The sequence below is a fragment of the Melopsittacus undulatus genome, chromosome 2, assembly GCF_012275295.1.
Source record: "Melopsittacus undulatus isolate bMelUnd1 chromosome 2, bMelUnd1.mat.Z, whole genome shotgun sequence".
NCBI lineage: Eukaryota > Metazoa > Chordata > Aves > Psittaciformes > Psittaculidae > Melopsittacus > Melopsittacus undulatus.
This window is the reverse complement of record NC_047528.1, coordinates 23445130-23459731: the sequence shown is the minus strand read 5'-3', so window position 1 is coordinate 23459731 and position 14602 is coordinate 23445130. Positions and strand designations below refer to the sequence as shown.

Genomic DNA, 14602 nt, shown 5'->3' with positions numbered 1-14602 from the left:
GGTCACTGTTGAGGTTCTGGAATCAGTAGCAGTTGATGGATTTAAAAATGGCAGAAACCAGACAAATTATGTAATTACAATACATTATGTAAATATATTAATCCAAAAATCCATGACAACATTATTTTAAGCATCTGAGACAAACACACAAAAGCAATAAGATTTGTAATCAAGGATTAAACTTTTAGTAGCTGAGCACTACAGGGTGCCCTATTATGTTATCCTGCTATGACCTGTTGTGCCTATCTTTCTGGGTTTTTAATCCTTAAAAGAAATTCAGAGCTTTCACTTGCTTTATCTCAAACCTCTCACATAATTTTAAGGTAATTTTTATTCTCTGGAAAGTCAAGTGCTTACATTATAGAAATATAATTCATATCTGTATTCAATGCACTCATTTAAATAATGTTATTCTATGACACCGATTACTGTCATTTCATGTAAAGGTTTTGTTACTGTGAAAGCTATAAAGCTGCACAATCTTTTCATTATAACCCCATCTCGCTCATTACTAATATTCTGAATAAAATTCACGCTTTTTCACTGCCAAGAAAAATTCTTGGGGTACTCGATTACGATGAATATAAGTTTGAGCTTTGGGAACAAGGAATTTTTCCATTCAACAGCACTTTTCTCACCTTTTCACAGTGCCTAGTCCCATCTGAATCAATTCTGGTGCGAGTAAGGAAACCAGGAGGAAGTTATGTGTCATTCTAAGACATCTCACATCAAACAAAAATGTCTTTTCAGTCATTGTAAGAGAAAAAGAGAGCATTCTGGGTTTTCTCAGAGTGATCCACACCTTTTGTCTGACAGATCTTCCACTGTCCTGCTCAGACTTATCAAAATGAAGGCTCAGATTCACTTTAGGATTTCAAGTCCTCCTTACCCTTGACCTTCCCCTTAAAACTGGTTTCAGCTCAGTCAGACCTGATGCATAATAAATTCAGATTTTCTTCTTGTACAAGTTGTACAAGTACTTAGTCATTGTAACAGTAGCTGGAAACCAATTATTCTCTACAAACTTCTTAATTAGCATGTTAGAGAATCATGGTTGTTAATACTGCTCTCCGTTTCAATGAAGATATACCTGATTCACACAAACACAACTTCAACAGCAACTACTGAGAGGTTTCTACACCATAACTCTAGTGTATTTAACCTAAAAATCTGAAAACAATGCTGATATTTAGATAGTACATGATTCAAGTCAGAAGTCATTCTTCTATCTGCTTTTCTGTCTACTTTTCAGGTTGACATTCAAGTCACATCATTCTGATGCAGTATTCTTGATTTAATCTATTCTCCCTTCTGAAACTTAAACACTTACTAGTTCAGGCAGAAAGCATGCGAAAAAAAAAAAGGCTCTTGAATGAGGTAATAAGGCCACCTAGCCATAATCTATGAATATTTAATTTATTAAAAAATCGGACTATGTCAACAGAACAGAATAGTGAATCTCTCCTTTCCAGCATAACTTTTTGTCACAGTTTAACCCCAGACAGCAGCTAAACCCCACACTACCACTCACTCACTCCCCTTGGATGGGATGGGGAAGACAATCAGAAGAGTAAATGTTTGCTGGAGAAAACTTGTGAGTAATCATAGAATGATAGAATCATAGAATAGTTAGGGTTGGAAAGGACCTTAAGCTCATCTAGTTCCAACCCGCCTGCCATGTGCACACTAAACCTCACACTAAACCATGGCACCCAAGGCTCTGTCCAGCCTGGCCTTGAACACTGCCAGGGATGAAGCATTCACAACCTCCCTGGGTAACCCATTCCAGTGTCTCACTGCCCTTAAAGATCTTCTTCCTTACATACAATCTAAATTTCCCCTGTTTAAGCTTTAGCCTGTTACCCCTTGTCCTGTCACTACAGTCCCTAATGAAGAGTCACTCCCCAGCATCCTTATGGGCACCCTTCAGATAATGGAAGATTACTATGAGACATGCAGCCCTCTCTTCTCCAAGCTGAACAGCCTCAACTTTCTCAGCCTGTCTTCATACAGAAGGTGCTTCAGTGCCCTGATCATCCTCATGGCCCTCCACTGGACTTGTTCCAACAGTTCCATGTCCTTTTTATGTTGAGGACAGCAGAACTGCACACAATACTCCAAGTGAGTCTCACAAGACCAGAAAAGAGGGGCAGGATCACCTCCTCCAACCTGCTGGTCACTCTCCTTTTGATGCAGCCCAGGATATGGTTGGCTTTTGGGCTGCAAGTGCACGCTGCCGGCTCATGTTAAGTTTGGTTCCTATAGGATAAGCAGATTTTTTTTGTCTTAGCTGTGCATGGGACATATGCAAAAATGCTTAACCATGGTTTAATTTCAGTAACACCTTGAAGGACAGAAAGATGATGTTATATAAATCATGCTGTTCTCTGTTAGTTTTCATCCTCATTATTAACCTGACTGAATAATACAGCTGACTTTAACATTCATTATCTCTGTAAAGTGGTTATCTAATTTTTAATCTACTTCTCAATTTAGAAAGAAAGCTGATAACTCTCAAGAAACATGATTTTGGATATAAACTTCATGTTTCTGGAGATCAGTGGGATTCATTTATAATTATAGCATTAAATATTTCTAGGTTGAAAAATTTATTAGTGACAAAACTGAGGCAGAGACTGATGATATCAAAATCAGTTAAACAGGACAGAACTGAGGCTGAGGCATAAAGTGCCTTTTATAAAAGTAGCCTGGTACAGCACATAAAGGAAAGCAACAGAGGGAAATATAAAGCAGTAGTGAGCAAATTATCACAGATTTTACTCTGAAATATGATATTACAAGCAATGTTTTGAAGAGAACTGACAGGAACCAGGTTGCATCTATGAAAGCCAAAAAAGCAAGATTAAAAAAAAAATAAGGTCTTCTACAACAATATTTATACATACTTCAGAGTGGCTGAAACTTTCTCTCCTACTACAACTACTGTTTTCTCCAATACAAAGGTCTAGGCATATAGATTATATAGTTTCTCCCTCAGGATCCCCATTACTCTATATTGTTTTGGTCTACTTCCATCTAGACTATGTCATTCCCAATATACTTTCTGTTGCAATTTTTTGCTTGCTCATTTGCTTGCTTGTTTTCTCTCAATTTATCTTTTTTTTTTTCTTTTCTTTTATTCTTTGGTCTATGCAGTCCCCATCCCCTGATTTCACTTTCACTCCTCTCACTCTCAATTTGTTACCACTTTCTATCAAAAGCTCTTCTGTAACAAATCTCTTACAACGAATCTTCTTCAATCTCTTGAAATACTGAAAGCATTTTTCTGTCTGAATCTCTGCATTTCTAATTGTCACTTTCCTCTTCTTGGACCAAGCTGCAATTTACCTGTTATAAATGTTCTTACACAGTCTTTTTTCACGAACTTATACCAAAACAGTAGCTCAAGAAATTCACAAGCAAGAAATCCTATTTTAACTTCCAGAAATCTCACTTAGCCTTACTTATCAACTTCATTGGCATAATCTTCTCTCTTAGAATTTTTCATCTTTTATTTTGTAGCTAAAAATATCGCTCTAAGGGATACTATGACTTTATAATCCCCATATTTGTAATCTTTTCCTGTCTTCATACCAACATATTTTCAAACCTTTATTTTGGCTTTCCATATGCAGCCTTATCTGATCTCATAATGTTACTTCGCTTTTCCCTTCTTTTGAGCTTTAAACTTTCCCCACATCTGTCTCACTTTTGTTGTCTCCTCCCACCAGGGATTTCTGTTCTTAGTTGGTCACTCCTATTTAAATAATCTTTAAAATACTTATCTAGGTGTGCCCATGTACCGAAATTCTCCCATTGTTGTTTTCACCTTCTTGCCATCAGTAATCTCTTCCCTGGAAAATACTAGTTTTCCTTTTCTTTTCTGCTTTATATTCTTACATATATTGTTTGCTCTAACACGCAATTTGTCAGGTTTATATTGCAAGGCCACCAAGGCAGAGACCTTGCTCTCTTGCTACTTTAGGGCAGAAGGGAAAGAGAGCAAAACCACCTACAGTACTACATAAACATCAGTAGCAAAAATGACATGGCATTAGCCTAATGCAAGAAATGAATACTCCTTGGTGTGTTGTACATTCAGCCTGCAAGCACTTTCAGACTTTTGCAGACTAGCAAGAGGAGACCTTTTGTTGAATAGCAGCCAAAATTAATAGATAAACATGCAAATAAAAGAACTGGTTTTAACATACTTTAAGGCAACAAGGAAGCACATATGAACCATAAAATGTATTCACAGTACATGAATAATTTAGCAACACTCAAAAGCAGCACAGGGATCACCCCATATAGGAGTGTAATCAACGTTTAGTTTCCCACAGGTTAAGAAGTATATCCTGAACTCATAGACACATGACTTCTTCCCTTTTCAGTGGAAATACAAGCTATGTCTAAGGAAAACTGAGATGAATAAAAACTTAAATATCAAGCTTTGTGTAGCTCTGTTTTGCTTGGTCATGTACGAAACATGTTTAGAATATACCTTATGTGCAGATTTTCATTGGCAGGGTGTAGTTTTGAGTTCAGTACTACCTAGTGACTCATTAGTTACATAGTCACATAGTGACCCAATTTTTCATTAATACAGGTTACTCTGTGCAACCTTAAGTTTCTCATTCTCTTTTTCTGTAATTCATTGTGTTAACACATAAACTGAGTTCAGACTCAGTCTACCTTTGATGTTTGGACCCTTCCCTAGATCTGATTTTGAGGACAGATTTAAGTATGAGCCTTCCAGAACTGAAATATAAGTTTGAATCTATATTTTTGCATTTCTGAAAACTGTAATTTTTAGTATAAATACATATACTTATTATGTAAATATATATAAATATGATAATCATAAATCATAAAACTGGTTCTATAATTCCCCTCTTAATTTCACATAGTTTAATGGCTTTTTACAAAAGGTTTTTCTTAAATGTTGTATATATCTGTCCTTAGCTGAAAATGATTAATGGATATCTGAGTACTGTCAGCTTTTTGTATGGGCCAGAGACTTTTTTAGATGCATTTTCTTCATTATATGTGTCCTTACACCACAACAATTTTATGCCTAAATATATTTCAGATTGTTTGGGTAGGAAGGACCCCTGACCATTACAAATGAGTCTACCCAGTATACCTACAGAATTTCTGAGATATTAAGGTCTGGAAGAGCAATGAGATTGTGATAGAAGAGTATTTTCATGAAAAAGATAAAAATGGTGATGACAGAAGAAATGTGTAGCTACAGACATTAGTGAAAACCAGGATCCAAAAATACTTACAATGCGAACAAGCCAAGCCAATGTAGAAGTAGATGTAGAGTAGTGGGTGTTGTAATGATAAGGTGGAGTCTGGTCATCTTCCCATGTCTCATATCGCTCTGCATAAAAGACTGCCCTCTTTGGGTTCAAAGCACCAATAGGCTACAAAGGGAAAAGAGGACAAATATATCATCAGCTGAAGGGCAGCATGGCTGTTATGTTGTAATTCTGCATTGCAGTTCACTACATAGGAAGCTCTGCAACTGTAACTGAACTATAATAATCCCTTCAGATTGCTATAATTTTAGAATTTCTTTTCAAAGGCTTTCTGTACTAAAAGTCATATTACTTTTCTCATTTTAATTGAAAATATAAGTGATCAACATCTGCAGAATTTCAAGATCTTCTTGAAGTATGAGTTGTTTCCCCATTAATTCAGTAACATTGTTCTAGAAATCAACTTCTAAAACTGCATTTAAAATGCACTGAGGCCAAACTAATATTTCTGTTGCTGTCATTCACCATAATCACACAGCTAATGAAAACTGACTTTTACTCACACAGGATACTTTGTAATGCACAGTTCATGATGAAAAGATTTCACGCGGAACTGCTGATGGTGTCTGGTGATCCTAAGCAGGAACACTTAAAAACCATGCATAGTTCTGTAGGACTGGATGTACTTTCTGACTGAACAAAAGCCATGTTTTACTGAGCAAAACAAACAAGCTTTGTATTTAAAACCAATAGAATTTGGAAATTATTCACAAATTTAAAGTCCACTCTGAGCATACTTAGCAGACAATCTATATAAATTAGGTAAACAATAAAAGAAATGTAAGGCAATAATAGCGACTGTTTTCAAGTATCTACTTAGGGGCATATGCTTTTCCATGTTTTTTTAACCCACTTTATCTCAGATTTTTTTTCAAAATGTATTTGTTCTTGAGTGATACAAAAGTCACTGGGTCAAAAAAATACACGAGAAAGCAACTAAAATACTGAAATAAATAAATAAGTGATCTGAAATCTGTTTTCCAGATGAGATAGTAGTAGTGTATTTACTACTTATCTGCAAAGAATGTTCAGATTTTAGTTTTTGTGGTAAAATTAACCAAACACACACAGTTTAATACTTAGAGAAGAGCACACTCCACACCAAATAATTGTATAAATTAATAATAATTTAAATAAGTACTTGATTTATATTAATAAAAAGCAAGAGTTAGAATTTGTATTATTAAGGAAATTACAACTCCAAATATTTACTCAAGGACTTTTCAAGACCCTTTTGAAAATGCTAACAGGTATTCTCACATTCCATTCCATCACACAGCTTTTCTACTGAATTAAAATCTATAGTAATTTGGAATGGAACTACCGGTACATGGTCAAATCGGTGTGTTTCACTACACTATGTAAGAACAGCTTTAAAGCTTCAAGTATTTTATTACTTCAGTGCTGCTATAATTTTAAGATGGCTGTTAAAACGCTGACATAGAACTTGATATTGTCCAATTTTTCATAGTAGACCTTGTTTTTTAAATAACATTGTTTGATGAACGCTTACATTTTAAAATATTACGATTTCAGTATTCTTCATATGAAACACTCTGGATGCTTAATACTTTGCTGTCTCATGGAGATGTTATTAGCTTTCTCATACATGCAAAATGTATGAGTAATCCCTAAAGACCAGTGTTATCTGGTGCAGACTGCACTCACAAAAGATTCTTGAAAAAGAAGTATGAACCATTCTCTAACTCTTTCCAGGCTTATTTCTCAACTACTGGAAAAAGAAAAAATAAATATTTGAATTTTTGTTATGTTTGGCTTCATTACACATCCTGCCACTGTCAGGAAACACACTGGCATAATTATAACCTAAAAATTGCCAATATATAAAAATGGTTGTTTGACCACTTCCTTGAAAGAGTAACTTATTAAAAGACAGTCTTTACCTATTTGACTGACAAACTGTGCACTCTGCTAAATTAATTTAGGGTTCTGCATTGCTTTGTGGACTGCATGAGACCTACTGCCCTCATTAAGGTACTGTGCATCCCTTTCTCTGGCAGAATAAATTCTAGTCCCCAACAGCACATTTCAAAATTTAAAGCAGTAATTCACACTCTAGTTTGTTGTTCACCTCCTCTGAGAAGGAAACAAAAAATTGCAGGCAAACTGGTGAGACTGAATTTTGTAACAGAAAACTACCCTGAGTATCTCTCTTCCCTCCACTGTGAAGGTGCATCTTACCCAACACTGCAGCAAATTTTGAGGCTATGGAAGACAGAGGCACCATCAGTCACAATATTATTGTACATACATGATTGAAGGCAAAGTAGACATGGGATATGGTGACTAATGCAAGACTGAAAATCAAAACTCCAGGCCTTTCAAAATATATTGGAAGTTGATCAGATGTCTTTCATCAAATAATCTCTGTGTTTTCACTCTTCACTGTGAATTGATTACAGTAACAAGAACTGTGAAGCATACATGCTGCTCAAAAATAATTGCAAGGTATTTTATTTTATAGACCAGCAAAATTTTAATGACGGTTTAACCTGTAGCTTTAAAAAACTTCTTTAAATATATATATGTATATTGTTGTACTTAATGGAAAAGCTACTTTCTCTCAAGAAATGGACAATAATTTCCCAAAGCCACATAAAACACTAACATAAACACACCATCGTGTTTTCTAGGTTCTTCAGGAAGAAGTCTTACTTCAATTTAAAAGATAAAAGATATAATGTTTTAAGATGGTGCATTCCCAATGCCTGCACAACTAGCTAAAATAATCTAATTTCAGAAGACACATGTTCAATTTATTAAATTATAAACCTAAAAAGCTGTATTCTGAAGATTACCTTCATCCTCATCAATATTCTTTTCAGAGTCAGAATCCATTTTTCTTTCAATTACTTTGGGATTCATTTCAAGAAAAATAATGAAATGCACAAAATATCTGCTGCATAAAATGTACTCTTTAAGTGAAATATCATGAGAGTCATCTCTCTTCTTGCCTGACATGGAATTTTTTGTGTGAAAATCTCTGAGAAGAATTTTTCTGGGAATTACCCTTACTTGCCACAGAGATAAGGAAAGAAAGAAAGAAGTGAAGGGGTTAGGCAGAGCTTGTTTTCAGCTAGAAAGTCTCACTTCAACTTCTTGGGACAGATCCTGAATTGGATGAACTAGTGATCTGGATGGTAGCCTGGGATTTGGGTGGTGTAGTTTAATTTCTGCCATTCCACAAAGATTTCCAGTGTTCCTGAGTAAATTGCTCAGGTATGCCTAGCTTTCAATACAAAAGTGTGCAAGAAATACCTGTGCTAGCTCTAGAGGGCTGGCATGCAAGCACAGTATCATTCATGCAGACATGGCAACTGAAATCTCGGAAGCACTGCAGAGGGAGGAGAGCTGGGAGCTGCCCATCTTCACGCTACTCTGAAGCTTCTGCTTCAGCATCATACCAGTTATCACTGGCCTGTAGTGAAGAAATACAAGCAACTTCTGATCCCCGTTTTCTGTGCAGTAATGGAGACCCCATATGTGAACCACTTCTCTGCACATTAATGGAAAGGACTTAAATCTCCACTGATGTAGGAAACCATATGAGTTGAAAATGCTAACAGAAAGTGCTCAAATCTCTTTTATGTTGTGTAATTAAAAAGCTTATTAACCATAGATAGATCAGCTTGTGTGTACCAAAAAAACAAGCATTTTCTGAAAGTGAAAATTTCCATCAATATAATAGCATGGAGTAAAAGCAAAAAGGTCTATCCCCGGATTTCTTAGTGTTTTTTTTTTTAATGTCCATTTGGCAAAATGCTGTTATTTAAAGAATGGTAACAGTTCATCCCTCAGTGAAGACATATCTTTTCTATAAAGGCTTTAATTCTCAGCTGTCCAAACTAGCAACTAACACAGTTTTACTCTGATGAGGCATGTGTCCTGCTAGATAGCAAGTTCTGCAGTAATGGTAGTCCTTCACATTTCATGTGAAATGTGCACTGTCTATGGAGTTTTGATCAGTTTTCCATAGAGTTACTCTGTCATTCTCAGTCCAGAAAGTCAACTACTACAGTTTTAATCTGATACCATGGCTATAAGCTGGAGGTAAACTTTATTTATGGATCAATCCCTGTACCTTCACGTAATGGAGGAAAATAATTCTATTTCCTATTTCAGTGAGATTCTACTGCTGTGTAAACTAGTTAAAATGACTTGCAGAAAAAATACAAAGGCATAGCTCAATCCATATATCATGTCTCAGTTCAGTCCCTTTGTCATAAGACTGAATTAGAGTAAAAAAAAAATCCGAATATTAAAGGGTTTAGAAAGTTGTTTTTTTTTTTAACACACCAATTGTCTTTTTCTTTAAAAAAGTCCTCTGTAAGGACTCAGAACAAGCAGAATTAACTTTTCATAAAAAGATTTTATTCTTTTACTCCATCCAAACAAAACAACTCACTACATGACAATGCCTATTCAGCCACCTCACCTCTGATGTACTAAAAGTTGCTCTTTATTTTATGCTTCTTTTTCCATTTAAAAATAATAATTTACTTTAACATTAAAAACACACTGCTATTTATGTCATTCTTTTTTACCTGGCTAATCTCTTCAGACATCTGGCCTTTGAACCAGCGTATTGTCAATACCTCTAGTGTTTATATCCACTGGACATGTTATGTTAGCTCATGTAATATTTACTGTTTTGCCAGCTATCTTCATAGAACTACATTCTCTCATGAGAGCAGAACTGAACACAGCATCCTATTTATCCAGCCACTGAAATACCCTGCTTATCTTGACTTTAATTCATGCAGCAGCCACCTTATCTGCTTATCTCTCTTTTTTTTGGTAATGTATTGCACAAAAGTGTAGCCGGGTACAAAAAAAATCTTGAGCATGGCTTTATTTGGCTCTGCCTGAGTAAACACTAAGCTTTTCCTCACTGCTTGTTTTTTTTATAAAAGAAAAAACAAGCACTGATCAACAACCTTTAAGTAGGACATCTTAGGATGGTAGTTTAAAATTTAAAATACATTCTAATTTTATCCAAATCTGTAAACAGCTTTTCTTTAGCATACCAATCTCAACATTATCAAATAAGAGTACTGTCAGTTTCAAAGCACCACAGTCTCACTCAGAACTTTTTATTTAAGAAAAGAAAATTTTTAATTGTGTGGCTTAAACCAAATGAGAATCAAACTAATTTTAATTCTGATTAGGTAGAGTTGCTTGTGGTAAAGACAGAAGTTTAAGTTACAGAAAATTATTTCATTTTTTCAGTGAGAGTGACTCGATAAGCCTATAAACTCCATTCCACAGCATACACATTTTTGGAAGTATTAAGTGTGGTTTGCCTTGAAATATTCACACTTCGATGCGTTCATTTGCATTATTACATTTAGAAGCCTTGGGGCTTTATCACTTCCTTTTCTTGAAATGGCATAGTAATAAGGAAAAGTGGTTATGCTTATCACCACCCATCAGTCAAACACCTTCCATATTAACAAAATATAATTTTTTCCACTCAATGAATGGGCGTGTGATGTTTCATACACATGTCAATATTAGTATTACTTTTCCTGGTGAAGAAATAATTTTATTTAACAGGATGTATGACTGGGAGTAAATGAGAAGGAATTCCCATTTACACTTTAATGAGTAGGGACAATGCAGCATGTCAAAACCATGCATTCAGTATAATTTAGGAGTAAAAGTCATACATTTTTGCACAAAACTCCATACCATGTTGTAAGTATGGTGAAACCCCCAAAACCTCAATGTACAGTAAGGGCTGCATATACTTTTCCTGCATTACTGTTTAATACCAGAGGTATTCTTCCAAAGGAAATCTCAAAAAAGAAGAAAATAAGCAGATCACCTGGTGGTTTGATAGTGAAAAGATAATCTATGTATCTATGACAGCCTCTTTCATTAGCTTTTCATTGTGTCAAACAATAAATGTAACCTTTAACCTTGTATATGTAATGAATAAAACTTGAGCCCACACTGTCTAATCAAATGAGAAGTCCAATATATCCTACTGCTTTAGCACCTTCCATGCCCATACCCTGTATGCAAAAGGAAAAAAAAAAAAAAAGCCTTTATATGGGAATTTCAAAACACTTCAAAGAGCAGAGGAACTTTGAGACTAATATTTAAATATAATTGTTCTGAGAAAGCAAGCAACATCTGCATGTAACAGTACCACCAATAAGGAGCACTACATAAAAACAGAATAGAATGGAATGGAAGGAAAGGACAAGTTACATGTTCAAGACGGCTCTGCAGAAATGTAAATATTTAAGTTTGAGCTAAATGTGAAAGGCATATGTTTTACTCTGTCACTGACATCATAAGCAAGCCAAATGCATCTAATTTCATTTCCACAAAACATATGTATTGCATTTGTTGTGTATGTTCACTTAGGAATTGTGATATCACAAACATGGTGTATCATAACTTATATAGAAAGGCTAGGAATCAAAGATTAAAAAATGTCAAAATTATCATAAATTACACTGGAGCTTTGCATGAACTTTGTGCAATAATACATAAATTATTAATTTAAGTTAGATTTAGCATCTGCAGTTAACTACCAAAACTATTTTAAACCAACAAAACAAAGTATGATAGGTGGTGTCTCTTTTAATTTCATTGATTTTGTGGGTTTTTACCACATACATAGTACTGTTAAAATTCTAAATAATTTCAAAAGATTGCTTGAGGGTTATTAATTGCTCAATATTAAAGACAGAGGCTTTGTGAAACTTAAGAGGGGCAAACTTGCAGGAAGACAGAAGGTCAGGAACTGACAGGAGATTTTATCCGTCAACAGCTTAGCTGGAGGTTCTGATCTGCCATCTAATCTGCAGGAACATTTTTCCATTGCAGGGTAAAATCTGACAGAAGGAAATGGCTCCTCATGGAAAGGATACTGTGTGTGCCTGCCCTAGAGGTCTGTCTGAGGCTTGATAGCACACCCCACTTCAATAACATGAACAATAAATCACTAACTCCTGCTTTTAAGCACCAGGCTACTCAGGACTTAGCTCTCTAACAAGGAAAGAAGGGGCTTACTTACAGATACAGGACAATATTGAAAATGAAGACAGAATTGCCAAAGAAATACTTCAGATATATTCTGATTTTGAAGAGTTTTACTGATAATGCCAAAATTGAAACAGGATGCAAGTAATGTGTAACAGCCGAAGTGCACAAAGTAAGGCATTTCATATTAACTGGCCACTGCCTTTTACAAAAAAATCATTAATCTATTTTTTTCTTTTAAAACTATTGTGAAATGAAATCTATCAGATGTTATTATAATAAACAGTGGGAAAAATTTGCAATTACATCCCATTTATCCTGAGGGAACCCACAACACTTTACAGATTGCACATGTGTTTTCTCACATATCCATGGGACAAATGCAGCCAAGATATCGCCAGAAAGGAAAGACCCTTCTTAACTAACTCTGTGTAGGCTTTTTTTAGTGGTCAAAATCCTAGCTTTTCCAGAGGAAATCACTGGTACCTTTTGCATAAGAGAATGCAGAATCAAATTGGGTAAGAAAAGGTCCTCAGGCAAAATACTGCTGTGCACATTGCACGTATTCTTAAAGAAATATAAAAGAACAGGGACTTGATTTTACATTTCCTGTCAAAGGAGAGCACTACTAGGAGCTTAATAAGCTTGCTTAATAAGCTTACTTAATAAGTTATTCGAGCACTAATTCCATGAGTCTTTACTTACTCATGAGGAAAACCTATCTATGCAACTATCACACTACTTCCTGTAGCAATTACAAACATTGATAGGCTGCCATAAAAATTTGGGTTCAACCAAAACTATATACCTAATGAAGGACTCCTGAGACACTATCTGATCTTGTTGCACTTCACCACATGCAGTGCTTTTAGTATTAGAAAGGAGTTTGAGAGATTTTGATAAGTGTAAGTATCTTAATGAAAGGTTTATCACTATAAACAGTTTTAAACCAGAAATATCTTTACACATGCTAGGCAATAAGCCAGTGAAAGATGATCACTGGTTTTTATTTAACTGATGTCTGTGCATCTTCTTTCATTGTTCCTAGCACAAACTACAGTGGTGTTACGGAACTGAAAAACACATTTGTGAAACATATCATGAAAGTTCAGGAGTTCTACATAACCTATATGTTTACAGTTGAGGCATGCTCTGAATACATCTTAATGCCTATTGTTATTATTTGTTTAGCTAAGAAAAAAGGGAGAGGAAACTTCAGTGTGTCCTTCTGCTATTATGCAGTCAAATCCTACTTAGGTTATTTTAGAAGTCTGACAAAAGCAGGCTTCCAGGAACTGTTACAATACATCTGGAGGTACTGAAAGCACACTCTTTCCAGCAGAGATATGGCACTGTGAGATAAACAGGGTGGAATCCCTCCATTGCTGCCTATGATACATGCTTGCAGGATAGGGAGGAAACAAAAGCAGACTTAAAGGCAGAAGCCCCAGAAAGCCTATCCCTGACCAGCAGCAGAAGAAAAAGCAGTGGCTGCAGCACAGGGCGGCAGAACAGGGTTTGGTTTGGGGGTCATTTTCTCACCTCCAGCCTCATTTGCTAATTCAGCGAGTGATAGTCTCTTGCGGTTTGAGCTTCACTCAACTTGCATGAGCAACTTCTCCCTCCTGGCTGAGTAACTATTGCAAGGATGCAAGAAAGCTGTCATGCCCAAACAAAAGAAACCTCATGCTGAGGATATTTCAAGGCTATCCATTTTGACTGGTAATGAAATACAAACACTTTCTTAGTTGACTGGAAACAGGAAAGAGACTTCCCACAACACAGTTTCAAGCCCTGTTTTTTGCTTTTATTCCAGCTGGCCAAAAGTAGACCCCCTCTATATGCTTCTACTATACTTGGCCAGGACACACTTTCTCCCCAGTCTGTTGACTCAATCAGAATACCAGAGCTGTGTATAGATGGCAGTCTGGTGCTATTAGAGAAACAGATACTAGGAACTGCATCCTTACAAAGCACTAAATGTCCCAGTCTAGTGGGAGGACAACATTCACAAATAATGATAGGGACCAAATGCTTCAGGTTCTAACATATAAAATACTTGTTTATGGAATAATTATTAAACCAAAAGGAGGTGCTGCTATTATATTACTTATCCAGTCATTGTAGAAGTCCAAACTTTTTATTCCTGAAGAATCAGCTTTCATAAACTAAGGGAGACAATTAGTGAGATCAAATGTTCTAACACACTCATGATCTGTAAGTCAGAAGGTATGGAGGAGTTGCAGATCTGTTGGAACCAG

The 14602-nt window shown here is 35.7% G+C and overlaps 1 protein-coding gene across 6 annotated transcripts in view; it reads right to left on the bottom strand.

The window, feature by feature from the left end:
• Window positions 1-14602, bottom strand: part of NBEA (neurobeachin) — a 509113-nt gene that overhangs the window by 75639 nt on the left and 418872 nt on the right. For all 6 annotated transcript variants that reach the window (XM_034074343.1, XM_034074342.1, XM_034074344.1 and 3 more), the window contains one exon: window positions 5289-5429. In XM_034074343.1, the coding sequence (XP_033930234.1) occupies window positions 5289-5429 (141 nt within the window). The remainder of the gene's footprint in view (window positions 1-5288; window positions 5430-14602) is intronic.